The 19,642-nt window shown below is 39.6% G+C and overlaps 1 protein-coding gene and 1 non-coding gene across 4 annotated transcripts in view; both read right to left on the reverse strand.

Annotated features, from left to right (window-relative positions):
• Positions 1-19,642, reverse strand: part of DPYD (dihydropyrimidine dehydrogenase) — a 751,325-nt gene that overhangs the window by 632,625 nt on the left and 99,058 nt on the right. For all 3 annotated transcript variants that reach the window (XM_075833172.1, XM_075833173.1, XM_075833174.1), the window contains exon 3: positions 16,014-16,096. In XM_075833172.1, coding sequence (XP_075689287.1) covers positions 16,014-16,096 — 83 coding nt within the window. The remainder of the gene's footprint in view (positions 1-16,013; positions 16,097-19,642) is intronic.
• On the reverse strand, positions 6,644-6,779 carry LOC142658276 (small nucleolar RNA SNORA14). The gene has a single exon (XR_012850104.1). It is a non-coding gene; the product is annotated as a small nucleolar RNA SNORA14 (small nucleolar RNA).

Raw genomic sequence — 19,642 nt, forward strand, 5'->3', positions numbered from 1 at the left:
TTGCCTTTCACTAGTGCATGCACTGACTCATCTGGCCTTAAAGGGCCGAGATTGCTCAATACACCCAGTGTTCCCTGGGTATATAAGATATCCTCCTCCTTTGCTGTGGGCCTGAGCAATTACGTTCTTTTGCTAGTAAACTTGTTTCCCTGCTGGATTACCTTAGTGGATTTACCGTTACCATCTGATCTTTGACCTCATCTTGTCTGACGCCTGCCCGAACCTTTTGCCTGTCTCACGTTACCACCGAACTCTGCCTGCCGTGACAATCCTTATCTTATGCTAGTGATTTTCTATGCAAGTCAGGGTGAATAGATCACAAAACACTCCCCATAACCAATTACAAATATTTATTCTCATATTTTTGAGTATACCTTAAAACTTTTAAAACTGTAGAAACCAACACTAAGATTGTGTGTATTCAGTTATTTTTTGAGAAATGTATGAGCACAAAAGAGACGTCTGAGAATCAGAAATTTTGTAATGAGAATAGCAGAGAAATCAACCTCACCTACCCAGTACTTTCTGTCTTCTTTGTTCAAGATAGGCGCAAAAATATTTCCTTTCTTTCCTTTCAATCAGTATGAACTTGAATGTCAAACTTTGTGAATGACCATGTTTTACTTCTGTAAGACTAAGAAAGCTCAACAGCAACTAATCCAATCCTTATAAATATCAAGGCATGAATAAACTGCACAACACAAAAAGGTTGGATTTGGTGTTACATTCCAAACAGTTTTTGAAATTGTTGACTGTGGAAGGAAGCCAAGTCCATAGCATTGGTGCTCTGCAAGAACCTTTAAAATTCTTTTACTAACATTAACAATAGAGATGAGCGAACCGGGACAACCGAACCCGGTTTCGGTCCGAACTTCCGGAAAAGTTCGGTTCGCAGCGAATCCGAACTTCACCGGGTTCGGCCGAACCCGTTTTGACCGAACCCGGTCAAAAATATTATACAAATCGGCAGCCACTTGTCTCTATCAATCACTGATAGAGAAAAGAGGCTGCTGATTAAAAATAAAATAAAAAGCATTTCATACGTACCTGGTCGTTGTCTTGCGGACGAGTCTCTGTTCTTCCTCCAGTCCGACCTTCTTTTCTGACGCGGCAGCCTGTGATTGGCTGCAGAGGCCTCTGCTGCCCGTGATTGGCTGCAGAGGTCTCTGCAGCCCGTGATTGGCTGCAGAGGTCTCTGCAGCCCGTGATTGGCTGCAGAGGCCTCTGCAGCCCGTGATTGGCTGCAGCGCTCACATGGGCTGCATCGTCATCAAGGAATGTCGGGCCGGATGTCGCGAGGGACGCGTCACCAAGGCAACGGCCAGGAGACCGGACTGGAGGAAGCAGGGAGTTCCCGGTAAGTGTGAACGTCTTTTTTTTTTTACAGGTACTCTATATTGTGATCGGTAGTCACTGTCCAGGGTGCTGAAACAGTTACTGCCGATCAGTTAACTCTTTCAGCACCCTGAAGAGTGACTATTTACTGACGTCGCCTAGCAACGCTGCCGTAATGACGGGTGCACACATGTAGCCACCCGTCATTACGGGGCCTCATGCACACGACCGTAAAAACACCCGTTATTAAGGGTCGTAATTACGACCCGAAATAGCGGGCCCATAGACTTCTGTTAGCCACGGGTACCTTCCCGTTTTCTCACGGGAAGGTGCCCGTGTCGTTAAAAAGATAGAACATGTTCTATTTTTTTATTTTACGGGTCGTGCTCGTAATTACGACTCGTAATTACGAGCACGGCCGGCCGCTTTTACGAGCCGTGCTGTCATTATAAGGGTATGTTCACACGACAGCGTCCGTTACGGCTGAAATTACGGGGATGTTTCCGCCTGAAAACATCCCCGTAATTTCAGCCGTTATGGCATATGCAGGCGCTTGAACGCCGCGTCCATTACGGACGTAATTGGCGCTGCTATTCATTGGAGTCAATGAATAACGGCTCCAATTACGGCCAAAGAAGTGACAGGTCACTTCTTTGACGCGGGCGTCTATTTACGCGCCGTCATTTGACAGCGGCGTGTAAATTACGCCTCGTGTGAACAGACAAACGTCTGCCCATTGCTTTCAATGGGCAGATGTTTGTCCGCGCTATCGAGGCGCTATTTTTGGACGTAATTCGGGGCAAAAACGCCCGAATTACGTCCGTAATTAGTGAGTGTGAACATACCCTGTGTTCACACGCACTAATTACGGATGTAATTCGGGATTTTTTGCCCCGAATTACGCCCGAAAATAGCGCCTCGATAGCTCTGACAAACATCTGCCCATTGAAAGCAATGGGCAGACGTTTGTCTGTTCACACGAGGCGTATATTTACGCGCCGCTGTCAAATGACGGCGCGTAAATAGACGCCCGCGTCAAAGAAGTGACCTGTCACTTCTTTGGCCGTAATTGGAGCCGTTATTCATTGACTCCAATGAATAGCAGCGCCAATTACGTCCGTAATGGACGCCGCGTTCAAGCGCCTGCACATGCCGGTACGGCTGAAATTACGGGGATGTTTTCAGACGGAAACATCCCCGTAATTTCAGCCCTTACGGACGCTGTCGTGTGAACATACCCTAAATTTTATAGCAGCACGGCCCGTAAAATAGAAAAATAGAACATGTTCTATTTTTTTAACGGCACGGGCACCTTCCCGTGAGAAAACGGGAAGGTACCCATGGGTAACAGAAGTCTATGAGCCCGTTATTGCGGGTCGTAATTACGACCCACAATAACGGGTGTTTTTACGGTCGTGTGCATAATGGGAGCACGGCTTGGAAAAACGACCGGCTGCCTGTGGCCGGCCGTGCTCCTCTCCTGAAATACTCTGTGCTGCCTTAAACTCTGTGGACAGGTCAGGATCCTGTTTCTTTTAAATGCTGCTAGGGAACCCGCTCGATCCACTATGTAAGGCTGCGCTACAGTGCAGCATTTAAAAGAAACAGGATCCTGACCTGTCCACAGAGTTTAAGGCAGCACAGAGTATTTCAGGAGATGAGCGTGCAGATTCAGTGCTGCTGTGAACTCTGCTCTTACCATTACGTAGCTCTCAGTCTGTTACCTCTCCTCCACTCCTGTCCTCAATAACACCTTCACATGATTGGCAAGTCACCACCCCGCACAAGATCCGCACGCTCATCTCCTGAAATACTCTGTGCTGCTGTGAACTCTACTCTTACCATTACGTGGTGACTTGCCAATCATGTGAAGGTGTTCTTGAGGACAGGAGTGGAGGAGAGGTAACAGACTGAGAGCTACGTAATGGTAAGAGCAGAGTTCACAGCAGCACTGAATCTGCACGCTCATCTCCTGAAATACTCTGTGCTGCCTTAAACTCTATGGAAAGGTCAGGATCCTGTTTCTTTTAAATGCTGCACTATAGCGCAGCCTTATATAGTGGATCGAGCGGGTTCCCAAGCAGCATTTAAAAGAAACAGTGTGTGTGTTTGGGTATGTGTCTTTGTCTGTTTTTGTTTTTATATGTGTGTTTGTGTTTATGTGTGTTTGTGTATATATGGGTGTGTTTGTGTATATGTGTTTGTGTATATATATGGGTGTATGTGTATATGTTTGTGTGTAGATGTTTGTGTGTGTGTGTTTTTGTATATGTGTGTTTGTGTATATGTGTGTATATGGGTGTGTTTATGTGTGTTTGTGTATATATATGGGTGTATTTGTATATATGTTTGTGTGTAGATGTTTGTGTGTGTGTGTTTATATATGTGTGTGTTTGTGTATATGGGTGTGTGTATATGTGTGTGTTTGTGTATATGTGTGTTTGTGTATGGTTGTTTGTGTGTGCGTGCGTGTATATATGTGTGTAGGTGAGTAGAAGTATTGTTATTGTTCACATTGATAACTGTTTTTTTATGTTGTTGCAGATTTTGATGTACCGATTGGACTACATCTTCGATTCGTTGGACTACTGCGTAGATCTACGTTTTTTTAAAATTTAATAAAATGGTTAACGAGGGTTTTGTTGGGGATTTCTTATTTCAATAAAAAAGAATTGTCTTTGTGTTTTTTTTTAAACTTTATTAGTGCCTAGATAATGGTAGTTGGCTGATTGACAGCGTCCATTATTAAGGCGGGGCTTAGTGTTAGCCGGTGCAGAGGCTAGCACTAACCACCCATTATTACCCCGGTACCCACCACCACCAGGGGTGCCGGGAAGAGCTTGGTACGATCCAGTACCCGACCATCTGTTGTGATGGTCGGGTACTGGGGCGGCCGTAGGCTGGTATTATGAGGCTGGGAAGGGCCAAAAACAGTGGACCTTCCCACCCTTGTAATGCTAGGCTGCTGCTGCTGTGTTGTATCGGGCTGGTTATAAAAATGGGGGGGACCCCACGTCGTTTTTTTTTTGGAATTTAACAAATTTAACACTAGACGTTGGGTCCCCCACATTTTTAATAACCAGCCATATACGCAGCAGTCTGGCATTACATGGGTGGGAAGGGCCACTGGTTTTGTCCATTCCCAGGCTAATAACACTATGTTGTATGTGGCTGGTTATGATAAATTGGGTGGAACCCCATGTCTTTTTTTTAAAAAATTAAAAATAAATAAATAATAAAAAAAAAATGACGTGGGGTCCCCCCCACTTTTATAACCAGCCAGATACAACACAGCAGCAGCAGCCTAGCATTACAAGGGTGGGAAGGTCCACTGTTTTTGGCCCTTCCCAGCCTCATAATACCAGCCTGCGGCCGCCCCAGAGCCCGACCATCACAACAGATGGTCGGGTACTGGATCGTACCTGGCTCTTCCCGGCACCCCTGGTGGTGGTGGGTACCGGGGTAATAATGGTGGTTAGTGTTTGCCTCTGCACCGGCTAACACTAAGCCTCGCCTTAGTAATGGATGTTGTCACTCAGACAGCGGCCATTACTAAAGTGGTAGTAATAAAATTTGAAAAGAAAAAGACAAAGATATAGATAAAATATTTTATTGAAATAAAGCACCCCCAACACAACCCTCATTAACCATTTTATTGTAGAAAAAAAACCCGTCATCGAAGTAGTCCTCGAAACCGACGTAGTCCAAACACCAAACCTGTAAAAAAAAAAAAAATGAAATAAAACATGTCGTAGGCTTAGATTCAGTTTAATGTGTGATACTGACTGTTATACCATGTATAGAAGCCTGCCACGAAGTTGACTTAGATACAGGGCGCCAGCAGACAGTATCATACATGGCCATACAGACATGTATACAAATAAACATACATACATGCAAACTATCATACATACATGCATACACACACACATGAAACCATACATACAAACATGCAAAGATACATACATATATACAAGCATGCACAAATATACATGCAAACATAAATACATGCAAACATAATTACATACATGCACATATATATATAAACATACATGCAAAAATAAAAACATGCAAACATACATGACAACATACATACATACATACATACATACAAACATGTATACATACATGACAACATACATACATGACAACATACATACATGCAAATATACATTCATGCAAACATACATAAATGCAAACATACATACATGCAAATATATACATGCAAATATACATACAAACATGCACATATATACATACATGACAACATACATACATGACGACATACATACATACATACATAAAATGCAAACATACATACATACATTCATGCAAACATACATGCAAATATATACATGCAAATATACACATGCAAATATACACATGCAAATATACACATACATGCCAACATACATACATACATGCAAACATACACACATGCAAACATACATACATGCAAATATACATACAAACATACATGCACATATATACATACATACATGACAACATACATGCATACATACATACATGACAACATACATTCATGCAAACATACATTCATGCATACATACATACATACATACATACATGCAAACATACATTCATGCAAACATACATACATGCAAACATACATGCAAATATATACATGCAAATATACATACACACATGCACATATATACATACATGCCAACATACATACATACATGACAACATACATACATACATGCCAACATACATACATGCCAAAAAAAATAATAATACGTTCATACTTACTTTCCTCCTGTCCGGGCTCCAGCGATGACGTTTCATCCATGTCGCCGCTGCAGCCTGTGATTGGCTGCAGAGGCGGTCACGTGGGATGAAGCGTCATTCTGCCGTGCGTGACCGCCACTACAGCCTGTGATTGGCTGCAGCGGCGAAAGGGATGAAACGTCATCGCTGGAGGCCGGACAGGAGGAAAGTAAGTACGAACGTATAATTTTTATTTTTTTATTACATTTAAATTGTATTTTCCGCGCGCCGAGCATGTACTGTGAAGGTTGCTGAAAGAGTTAGTGCAGCCCATTAACTCTATCAGCACCCAAGACAGTAGCATGCTCGGCGCACGTAAGTGACAGGTTCGGTCCGAACTAGTTCGGTCCGAATCGAACTTTTTTGTGAAATTCGGCGAACTAGCCGAACCGAACTTTTGAAAAGTTCGCTCATCTCTAATTAACAACATCATAAATGCTAACATGTTGAATCAAACTAACCCGAGATAAGAGTTAGGATATAAGAATAGAATAGCTTCTCAAAATTCAGTGAATGCAGTCAAGGTAGTCGATTACAGTATTCCAAAAGTCAGTATTTGCCTTTTGGAATACTGGAATCGACTACCTTGACTGCATTCGCTGAATTTTGAGAAGTTATTATATTTATACTACTGAAAAAGCTGCAGAATATTGTGAAAATAGGAAAGCAAACACTTATGGCCTATTGTAATATGTGGCATTCTATAAGTTTTCCCTCTTAGGCCGGGTTCTCACGGGTCGGATACGCTGTGTAAAAACGGTGCAGCGTATCTGACTTGCAACCCACAGAACCTTCCGTCTTTAAAACCGCACCACAATGTGGTGTGGTTTTTCGAATGGAATTTCCACTGTGAAATGCAGCGCAGGGGTAAAAAAAAACGCAAAAAAACGACCATACTTACCCCCCACACACTTTTCTGCGCATGGTTCGGACTCCCAAAATGGCCTTGCAGGCCATGTGATGCTGCAGCAGTAACATGGGATGAAACATCATCCCAGGACGCTGGACTGCAGGAAGAAGAAGAGCGTTCTGGATAAGTATGATTTTTTTTTTTCCTGAGTTGCGATCTTTCAACAGAATCACTGCAATTTCACCGCAAAAGTCGAGGCACTTGGCTTTCTGTTGCGGGTTTTGCATCCCCATTGAATTTAATGGGGAAAACCCGAGACAGAAAAGCAACAAAAACGCAGCATAAATCGACATGCTGTGGGTTTAAATTCCGCACCGCAGGTCAATTAACATTTGCGCTACATTTTTTTTCCGTAGCTTGGGCATCAGATTTTCTACATTTCATACTCTTTGCTGCTACTGTAAATGCTGCAGAATTTCCATACAGAACTCCGTTGCGGAGATTCCGCAGCATTTACGCTTCATAGGAACCCGGCCTTATGGTGATTGCTATGGTTTAAAGATACAAATTACAAAAGATCAAGAATGTATAAATTTTAGCTACAGTATTTGCTGGTGATGAGTCATCATTCTTATTCCCAAGTTTCTATCCTCCCTTTTAAACTAGCTCTAACTTTTATGTTTCAGCTTACAATGAGCTAGTTAACCGGAGATCACACTTTGTTTACTTGAACTACTTTACAAAAAGGTATAGTAAATGTGTTATGCTCTCGAATGTACTTTCTGCAAATTATTTACCTTGAGCTTTGTGAAAGGATGGTATATTTGTTTATATCTCTGCTTAAAAAAAATGGAAAAGGAGAAAAATCACAACAAAGCATTACTATCGTGCCTTGATGTTAACTCTTTGTGTCTTTTGAGTTAAAAATAATTTTTTTAAACTTCTATCAAACATACAGTAAATTTAAAAATATCAGGGTTGGATAAAGGTTGGTGGAAGCCCCTGGGTAAAAATTTGGTGGGGGCCTTGTCCTCAGGAGCAGTAACATATAATGCATGGCTTACTTTGGCTGGACACAAACACTAAATCATTGTTGTCAGATTTTGCTGACCTGACATATCGGCTGTTGGGCTGAAAAGGGTTTGATAAATTCAAATATATCTGGCAGCTACTTAATGTCCTCTCTCTATGGAAATAGAAATGCTTATTTGACCACCAGATTTTTTCTAGTTAGCAGGTAGAAAGGCGATATGTTGAACATGCTTACAAAAAGAATGGCGCTCTGACTCTTAGTAATAAAACCTGCATAATCTCCTGACAGACAGTGATACTTTTATACTTTTGGAAGTATGCTTTAAATCTTTTTATAGTCCCATATGTTGCTGCCTTTAGTGTCTCTCTAGGAGGTTCTTGGGCAGTTGCCCTTTTTCTCTCCCTACAGTCCGGCCCTAAATTAAATCAATCCACAGTGAACAAAGGTCTAGATTTATTAAGCACTGAGAAAGTATGGTGAACTAAACAAAACTGATAAATCCTATAGAAAGTGCTTCATTGCTTAACATATCTGCTACCATACATGATCGATAAGTAAAGTTTGGAAGATTTTTTTTCTATTGGAATGTGGCATTGATAATCCAATTTCCCTAATCAGGTGGATCACTACAGTGTAATTACAACTACAGATGTGTCCACCCTTACCTTGAATTTGGTTAAGGACTCCAATTTCTCATAAAACATGCTAGCAAAACCCTTGATAACTTGTAATTCACATCACAACCAGTGGATGGCCACACATAGGACACATAACATAGACATCTCGTGACAGAATATCACATTTCTTTTCAAAATAGTCATCTCGCGCCACACGTCATGATATGTTGAGATAAAAACAAAGGTAAGGAAGGGCACATCTGTACGGAGAGTTTTGTCTTAGCTTCCAACAATGTCCAAACATTTATATTTACTTTATATTTATCCTCCAGGTCCATGTGTTAGGGTATGTTCACATGTGGCAGAATTCTTGAATTTCTGTGACTGTACGACGTCATGTTTAGTAACTATAAACGCTGGTCTTCTGTGTGGCTATTGGTTGGAAGCTATGGTTATGCAACTCGGTTGAAAAGCAAAGATGAGTGTTACATTTAGACGCCACACAAATTTATATTTTATAACATCGCTGACCGGCTCTTCCTTGCCTCTCTCACTTATGGTTTAGTTATCGATCATTAATGTTTTTATGTACTTATACACAAACTGAAAAGGAAAGAAATGAAAACAAATTGACCTGTCTAAGCTGGACAAATTCTTAATAAACCTAAATGTAAAACTTGATCCCTAAAAGCTGATCTCAGGTTTATCTGTAATGTCTGTTTGGACTGAACACAGAAAGCAAATAATGTATTGTATCATTACAAACAGACTGAATGTTCCTGCAATTTCAAAACTCAACTTAACAAACACGTAAATCATAACATAGTAAATTATGCTATTATACCAAATTAATAAATCACTGATTTAATTTTAAAATATAAAGCTATATACTAAAAATGTCCCAAGCTTAGATAGGATATTGTTTTTTATCCTTGGTAGGTACCCATGGGCTAGACTGAGGTATTTAGCTGCCATTTATAATGCAGCTTATAAAACAGTGTGGTGAAGGGAAATCTCTTTAAACCTTCATGATCCCCCCACAGTTGGTGATATTCTCAAAAGGAAACAAAATCATATTTTACTTTATCTCGTAAAATAAAATTATAATGCTGACATGATCGTGAAATTATTTATGTTATCTAGCATATTATACATGAAAACCTGCGTAAGCTTGGATAAGCTCATAAGCCTTTGTAAACTTGGTAAAACCAATTCAGTATAGATATCTGCTGTCAAAATATGGTAAAGTATTAAAACTTCTGTATGCTCCATCAGTTTGAAGAGCATGTGGAAAGTCAAAGCACTAATAGTTTGATTTATTAAAGTGTAAATGCCTATAAAAATCAAGTCTATATATAACTTTTTAAAATAATGAAGTATTGTTCCTCAGGATTTGGAAGTAGTCAACAAGACCAGTAGCTTCAGTAAGTTAGAACAGAAAACACAGTGAATCCAAATGCTGAAATACTGCTGCGCAGATCCAAGGCCCGTTTGCAAACTTTAACTTAAAGGGGTTTCCCTGCTCCCACCTCACCCTCTGTCTTTTGAGGGATAGTGTTTCACATTCTGGCGAGACAACAGTGCTGTGCAAAGCTAGACAACATAATAAAAAATACTTTTGAGCTATGGTGCTATCATCTGGTGAGCATTTGCACATATACAGATACTTTCTGTTGTTTTATTCTATTAACAAGGAAAACCCCTTTAAAGTCTATGTAAACCGTTGTAGCTTTTTAAAATGTATTTAATATATGTGTTTAGTGTTCTTAAACATTTATTAAAAATTGTATTTAGTTTTAGCCCTGCAGCTTCTATGTATCCACTATACATAGAAGTTGCATAATGCCGCTGTAAGTCGAATTCATCATTAAGCTGGACTGACGAGTTGGATGACAGTGACTCCTGTGTGCCTCTTACATAAAATATAACCCTAATACTGATCAAATCTAAGTTACATAGTTCGTACGGTTGAAAAAAGACATATGTGACGGATTTCAATGGTGACGGATCCGGTGCCAATTGTTTCAGTTTGTCTCCGTTGTGTAAGGGTTCCGTCGTTTTGACAGAATCAAGAGCGTAGTCTACTACGGTATTCATCCCATCAAAACGTTGGAACCCTTGCACAACGGAGACAAACTGAAACCATTGGCACCGGATCCGTCACCATTGAAATATATGGTGATGGAAACGGAAACCTTTGGTTTGTTTGTGTCAGTCAGGGCTCCGTTCCGACAGAAAGCTCTGTCGGAACGGAGCGCTGATGCAGATATGTACATAGCATAACTTTATAATTAGTCTTTATTAAAAAATTGTTTTACTTTTGGAGGTACAGCTGTTCTGTATTCTCTATACAGAACAGCTGTATAGTTCGTTTCACACTGAATACGTCAGTCCTACGCACCCGATAGCTTCAGTGTAAAGCGAGTGATACAGCTGTTCAGTAAAGAGAATACAGAACAGCTGTACCTCCAAAAGTAAAACAATTTTTTAATAAAGACTAATTACAATTATAAAATTACACTAATCCCACTGACGAATTCATATTTATAAAAAAAAAAACGCCCTCAAAGCTGTTCATAGCCTATAACTAAAAGCAGCACATAAAGTTATAAATGGAGACCTACTAAAAAACTCATTGACGTTTAATTTTTTTCTAAAGTATTCACTTATTGCAATCACTGCAGCTCTTGTGCGCTAAGTGCAGAAAATTATTAGTTTTTACCAATTTAATGAGAGTCCCTGAAAATTTTTTAGATTTTCTTTATGGTTTAAAGTGAGTACTATTGAAATATATAAGGCCTTTTTATTAATACTTCCTTTTATTTTGCATTCATTTTTAACATTATACGGTGGCAAAATTGATGGAGCAAAATATATTTTATTATTGTTCATTTACAGTTTATTTTTTATAGAGCTTGGAGCTTAAAGGCTAGAAAATGTGCTCATCTGAAAAGCAATTTTCTCACGATCTGGCTGCAATCTGCAGCGACTACAGCCTAATAAATTAGACCCTTTGGCCAAGATGTATCTAGAAGTTAAAAATACTCTTAATTTCAAATGTAACTACTCCATCCTTTATTATATTTCAGAACAGGTTTATTGAATCAATTATAATTAAGCTTGCACCAAAAACATGGACACATTTATTGCCCTTCATATGCTGGATCATCTGTAGATGGTGCAAAGCAGCTGCAGCTAACCACGGTGTTCCCTAATAATTTACTCTATGACCTGTAGTCACTTCTGCGTGGTTAGTGACAGTTCAGTCAAATGTATGAATTAGTACAGCACATTTATTAAAAACCATTTTTCAATTATTATTTTTGGTTAGAATGCAAAAGACATGGATTATAAAGGTTTTTAGTTTAGAATTTATTACTGTTGCTAATGTCAAATCAGCTAGTCAAAATTAGACACCATGTTTTTTGCCTACATTTAACGGAGGCTGCGACAGATGTTTAAAATGCAATCCGTTTACCGAATACATTGCAAACTTTTTAATGACGTAACCGTTAACTGGATGCCATTATAGCCTATGGGTGACGGACACCACTATAAGGCATCCATTTAATAAATCTGTTCTCCATAGACTATAATGTATACCCCATGAAAGAGTATTTAAAATCCCATGATGTATTTGTAAAACGGATGCATGTGACGTATGCCATACAGTGGCATATGTCAACTATATAGGCTCCTATGTTAAAAAATGTATACCAGTAGGATGGAATAGCGTAGTCTACTATTCCATATCTTTTTTTTGCAGTATACTTCCATACTGTCTGACAATAAAGGCCTATGGCCACGTTTAGTGTGTACATCGGGACTGAGCTTTCCCAAAGTACACTCTAAATGTAGCACAAAAATATGATGTCAACAGGGCCTTAAAGGGGTTTTCCAGGACTTTAAAGGAGTTGTACAGGATTAGAAAACATGGCTTTTTTCTTCCAGAAAGAGTTCCACACCTATCTGTTGGTTGTATTTGGTATTACAGCTTGACTCTATTGAAGCAAATAGGGGTGAGCTGCAATATCACAAGTAACCTGAGGACGGGTGTGATTCTGTATCTGGAGAAAAGTAGCCATGTTTTTCTAATCCTGTACAGCACCTTTAATAAAAACGCTATACCAATACAGAAAAACCAAAGTCCCCATCTACATCATAGAGATTATATAATCTATATAACATACATAATATATGGGGGAGGGCATGTAACCCCAATGTACACATGGTAGAATGGTGAAAACTCGCTAATAAAAATAACAACCTAAAGAAATGGAGTCTATGAAACACCAATGCAATATAAAAGATATACATTTATTGATTACAAAAACATGAAAATATTAAAATTCAGAGATGGTTACCACAGTGTGAAAGATGGGTGCCAGGCAGTGACAGGCTAAATGGACAAATGCCAAATCAGAATATCATAGCATATAAGTGTATTCAACAATATAGAAGACTGGGTGGAAAAATACACTCCTCAACCTCCATACAAAATCACAGTTAATGGGAACCTGTCACCAGCATTTCACTTATTGAACTCTACTAACCCCTCACTGGACGTTGCTGTCAAAAGTTCATTGCCATTACCCTCTCTCCTAAACTCCTCCTCCGACCGTAAATAACGGTCGGCAAACATTTTCCCGCCTTTTATGGTATTAATCCGGTGTCCTTTGTGCGCACACATCAGAAGAGAACATCGATGCGCAAGCTAGTGATTTTGGGGTGTGCTGGGGGGGAGGAGGTGGGGTTGTCCGAAAGGCTTGAGGAATGAAGATATAACTTTTCAAACGAAGATTTGACTCTATTCTGCTCATTAGCATATGGTGTGGGAACAGTAAAAAATGGAATAATAAAGTTACAGAGCTACTTAGAAGATAATTATAGGTTACATAAAAAAAAAATTTCACCCACTTCCACCAGGTATTAATAGGTGAAATGCTGGTGACAAGTTCCCTTTAAGGCCTTATTCACACGTGCGTATTTCACGTCCGTGTTACGTGCGTTAAAACAAAGGACGTCACACGGACCTATGCAATTCAATGGTGCCATTCAGACATTGTGTTTGTGATGTCCGTGACTGCGGTCCATCAGGTTTACTCTCCCCCTGACGGTCGCAGCCACTTCCACTCACCTCGGCCTGGTCCCGTAGGGTGCGCGTGCATGCTCGTGCCCGCTCTTAAAAGGGGCAGCATGCGCACCGGACTTTAATGTTTTAATCAGCCCATGAGTGCCCTGGACTATAAGAGGGGCCCAGCCACTTGCTTTGATGCCTGAGCGTTGCTTGTCATATCCTAATTTGTCTAGCAAATGGTCTCCTAGTGTTTTCCCCTTTCAGTGTTCCCTGTTCCTGTATCCCGTATCCTGTATCCCATGCTATCCTGTTCTAGTGCCATGCTGTGCAGTAGTCGTGCTGTGCTGTACCTACGCCTGTCCTGCTGCTCCACGCCTGACGTCTACCCGCTGACCAAGTCCCAGCCGAGCCTGCCTTGCTACTTTCCGAGCTGCCACAGGTACCTTATACGAACTGTGAACTGTGACCTGCACCCTGTTGGCCAGCTGCCATACCGCCGTGGCGGTATGGCCCAGTGGGTCCACAAACCCAATATGAGTGTTTTTCACGCAGCGTGTGTCCGCTGCGTGAAACTCACTGCATGTCCTATACTTGCGTTTTTTTGTGCATCACGAACCCATTAAAATCAATGGGTGCATGAAAATCACAGACAGCACACGGACGCACATCTGTGTGCTGTCCGTGGTTCACGCAACAATTGCTAAAGGAATAATGAGAAAAAGAAAACCCCCTCCTTCAGGTTTTTTGGCTGACGTAAAAAACGTGTGACATATGGATGACATGCGCGCATAAAAAACGCAGACGCGCACCGTACACGGATGTCACACGGAACTGCAATGCAAGAAAAACGCTACGTTTTTTACGCGTGCAAAACGGACACGTTAGTCTGAATTAGGCCTAAGGGTAATGGTGGTAAAACCCGCAAGTCAGAAAAGCACTATTGTCCAATAGTATAAATCCAAGAGTGTATGTACTACATAGGGCATCATAGCATCATAGCACCCCAGGGATATGCACAACGAGACCAGGGGGGGTGACGATGGGAGCCACAGGATAAAGTTAAGTTGTCGCTTTTACCACACGGTGAAAGCCATAAAAACTAAACCCAAAGGGTATGTTCACATGGCCTATTTTCAGACGTAATTCGGGCGTTTTACACTTTGAATTACTCTTGAAAAAACTGCTCTAATACGCCTACAAATATCTGCCAATTGCTTTCAATGGGTTTTACGATGTTCTGTTCCCACGAGGTGTAATTTTACGCGTCGCTGTCACTTCTTGGGACATTTTTGGAGCCGTTTTTCATTGACTTAATTGAAAAACAGCTCCAATAACATCCGTAAAATACGCTGCGAAAAACGCGAATTGTTAAAAAAGACTGAAAATCAGGAGCTGTTTTCAGGTGAAAACAGCTCCGTAATTTCAGACGTATTTTGCTACTGCGTGTGAACATACCATTAAACTAATCGAGGAATCACATTTTTTTTCCAATTTTAGCCCACAAATAATTTCTCATTTTCTCAGAACATTATATGGTACTTTAAATGCTAGCAATAGAAACTCAAAATCCTCCAAAAATAAGCCCTCACGCCACTCTTATGACAGGAAATTAAAAAAAGCTATGGCTCTTGGAAGGTGGGGAGTGAAAAACTAAAATAAGAAAACAAAAAAGTCTCAGTCCTGAAGGGGTTGGTGCCATTAAAAACTACAGCTACTTCAATGGAAATATAAAAAAAGTTATTGCTCTCAGAAGGCAAGGAAGGATAAAAAATAAATAAAACAAAAACAAAAAATGGCCTGGTCATTAAATGGCTAATAACATTTTCCATGAGTGTATTCAAGATTCTTCATCTCTCCACTAGTTAGCGCAATACAATCACATTCCAACTTTCTTTTTATCAGGACAGGGTTAGAAATGAAAGAAGTCATCTGATCGGTTGCTCTGGTCAAAACCGACACTTTGTTGGAGCGGTTGTTATAGCATTTTTTAAATACCGGACTTACAGTTTATGCTTCTTGTGAAATACCAGCATTGCTATTCATACATGGTTCAGAATAAATATAATTTACAAGAACCTTAAGCATTTCAAGTTACCAATTAAATATTTAGTTTTTAGTGCGCACTGAGGCTTATTATTTATGCAGTTATAAACCAAAGACTAACCTCGAGGGAAGCCTATCCAGTGACAAATTAATACCTTGGAGGACATAGCTGAATGGTGGCAATGAACTCATTTGCTCCCCCAATAATGAAGAATGACTTTTTGGATTAGCACATGGATGACTGTTACCATGGAGATCTGAACTTACCTCATGGCTTCTCGAAGAGCTCCTCGTTCACTAAGAGTAGTATGTTTGATGTCCTCAAAATTATTTTCCAGTTTTTCACATTTCTGTAAAAAAAAAAAAAAAGAGACATGTATGATTAACATGGATTACTGTCATTTCACAATTTTCATGGAAAGTTCTTGAACAGGTTCTGTTTGATAAAGTACAATGTTCTTTACTGGTGGCTTATGCAATATTTTATGTGCAAGATTGAGCTACAATTCTATTGGCCAAAATATGAGCTGGATGTTTGCATTGGTAAAATATAGTCCATATAAAAAGAGGTATTCCAAGAATCGACATTTGTTACCCACAGAATAGGTAAAAGGGTCTTATTGCTGGGACGACCTCGAATCACTAGAACAGGGGTCCGGAGCACCAACCGTTCCTACTCACTGCACCCCCGCAGTGAGGAAGTTTGTATGGAGTGGAGGACGAGCATGTGCCCTGCCGCTCCATTCAATGTCTACGTTACTGTCTCTATCATTCCCATAGACTTTGAATTGAGTGACACCGCACCTGCTCAGCCCCCACTCCATTTAACGTTCTCCTCACTGCAGTCTTGAAGTGAGGGGTTCTGGACCCCCATTCTAGTGATTGGTGCTGCCCACATCGATCAGAAACTTGTGGATATGTGATAAATGTATATTCTGGGAATACCCCTTTTATTTTATTTAGTTCCCATTGCTTATATAATCCAAGGCAACAGTGCTAAACATTGAGCATCCATGTTGCCCTTTTACAGCTAATTCTAAAAGAGTGAAACACTATGTAATGGTTGATATATTACCAACAAATAACTTTAAGTTAGTAGTCTTCATGAAGTTTTATTTAAATTATAAAGTGTGAGGATAGTATATGAAATCATTGGGATATCCATATTTATTGTGACTTTAAAATCCTTTTGCATCCAATTACCAGGAAAAAAATCTTGGGAATTGGAACACATTCTGGAGTGGACAATTCAGTTACGATAGATCAGTCAGACCTGGAATCAATTGTGTAAGTTACTTATTACCAGTTTACATTGGGGTCTGTTATTGTAGTGAGATGGCTGATTTAATCCATCTGTAGACTGTAGAAGCAAACATGTCCTATCATTATCACTTCAGTAGTCATGACTTTCTCTAAGACATGGAACGATATGTGAGGCAACATAAGAAATAATATGATCCCAGATTTATCATCTGTGTCTCTCATTGGCTCTTCTTACACCATTCTCCCTGACATATTGTCATTTTTAATTATTCAATGTATGCAACTATTAAGCTTTAAATATTCTCAGATTACCTATTCTAAAATGGATATGTGTCCGAGTACTACTTAGAGGATTTTCACCCGAAAAGTAAAAATTGCTGTAAATCAAGTCTCAGCAACAGCCAAAGGTAATTATGTTTCTTTGACTTAAAGATATTAACATTATTCTGTTTCTGTCGTAGCCACCATTTCAGTGACAGCATTGCCAGCTATACCATGCCAGCTATAGTAGTTGTTACTCCTGAATTTGCTCCTCAGAAAACTATGATCAATGTTGTCACTTTCTCAGCCTGTTCCATCAAAAACAAACGTTTACCACCAGTTGCTGAAAAGCCAATTCAAAAGTGACAAGCAAAATGGCTGCACTTTCTGTACATCTAATTTTTTTTAAAAATATCCAATATCTCTAAATATAAGTTGCCTTGGCTACTGCCCTAACTTCTGATTTAATATTATATGGCACATTTTATAGCTTTGAGTGGAAATATTTCCATGATAATATTTGGTTAAATTTTTTACATAATCAAGTCCCAACTAGCAAATCAGACTAGATTATAAAGTGTTCATTTTTATCATGGTCTCTTTACCATTTTGTCCCCCGCAGGGGGCACTTGTTTTATGTAATGGGTATACGGCTTTCATATGTTTTCAGAGTCTTAAAAGGGACTGCCCACTTTGTATAACCCACTTTTGTTAGTGGGTTACCCCCGAGATAAACTTATCATAGGGAATTCTTCTGCTTCGACCACCAGTGAACAGCTGTAGTCTGTGAGGGAATCTGACATCAAGTGTTCAATTTCCCCACAGTGCCACCACAGGGGACAGAACGCATTACACAGTCCATTGAAATCAAAGGGTTGTCCAAGTAATGCATCGTGTGTGTTGGGTCCTCCAGAGTGAGAGATGCTCTTTGTAGAGAATGTCTGTTCTGGCTAATAGAAGAGGTTCCTGAAAGGGGGACCCCTCTTTACTAACTCAGAATTCACCAAAAAGGTATTTTAAAATTAGTTTTCTACACCAGACAAAAGTCTTAGAATAGATGAATGTATTCCTAGAAAGTAAAATAAAAAAAATGTATTTTATGTATGTGGCAAAAAAGTCGTTTTACATGGTCATACAACAAAAAAAAATCCCTGTAAGAATGTTTTTGAAGGATCTTCTTAAGAAATCACACAAGAGGTAAAAAGATCGGAGAATCACACATTTCTCAGCATAATAAATTTGATCAGGGCCACACATTGCAACAATGAAGTGAGATATTATGCAATGAATATAACAATATTTTATAGAAAATGCTTTGAATATCTTTCTTTGATCACACATTCTTTGGAAAGAACTGCCAACCAAATTTCTGAAAGCTGTTCCATGGTCTATGAAATGAGAAATATAGTCTCTTGAGCTTCGGTATGATGTGACATGTCTTTGATAAGTAGGGGGAAAGGATTCAGTGTACTGCATGCATCTTAAACACAAGAAATCACCTTAACAGCTTGGCCTCTGAACATTAATCTTTCAAGAAATTCTATTGTGAAATACCAAAGCAGGTGCTTTTCCTTGGCTCATTTTACACTTCTCTAAAATTCTTTTAAGAAATACAAATCTAGGGTGGATTACAACTGTCGTCTGTGTGTGGCTTTTACCATACAGAAAATAAATTCAGCTGCACTGATAGGAATAGATTTTGCGGATCGCTTTGTCCTTTCTAGCACAAAACACAGGCATTTTCTAAAACATTTGCAACTCAAGCAGCGGTGAAGTATTTAAGCACTTCATGCCCTTCCAGAGATACTACAAGTGTTTAGATATTCTGATTGCATCCACTTCTAACTGTACAACACAACGCATTTAAAATCTGCATAACTGAAGTACATATCCAGTATTCTATCAATGAAGACGAGGGCCGGAGCATGAAGTAATAGAATCTAGTCTGTCAATTAAAATAGAAGACTTCTTACAGACATACATATTGTATGATATGCATATGATCGGGCATCGAAAGACCCACTGATGTGTCCTTCTTTAGCTGATTTCTAAACCCTAAATATACTGAGATGTACAGCACAAGATGTTAATCATGTAAAGAAAAAACGTTTACCTCCGATGGATTCCACCGATATATATATATATGTCATCGGTCACCCATAAACTCCCATGTTAAAATAAAAGTACACATTTAGAGTATACTGCTTTTTAGTGGATGGCTGTGACGGATGCCATCCATTGACCTTCCGTCCCCCACAGAATCTCACGTTAAAAAAAAGTATACGTTTTACTAATCTGCTTGTTTCGATCAACCATGTCATATTTCCAGGACAATCGGCACTCAACATTGCAAAGGCTAAAAACGTTGAATT

Source organism: Rhinoderma darwinii, chromosome 7 (genome assembly GCF_050947455.1).
Source record: "Rhinoderma darwinii isolate aRhiDar2 chromosome 7, aRhiDar2.hap1, whole genome shotgun sequence".
In the NCBI taxonomy this organism is placed as follows: Eukaryota; Metazoa; Chordata; class Amphibia; order Anura; family Rhinodermatidae; genus Rhinoderma; species Rhinoderma darwinii.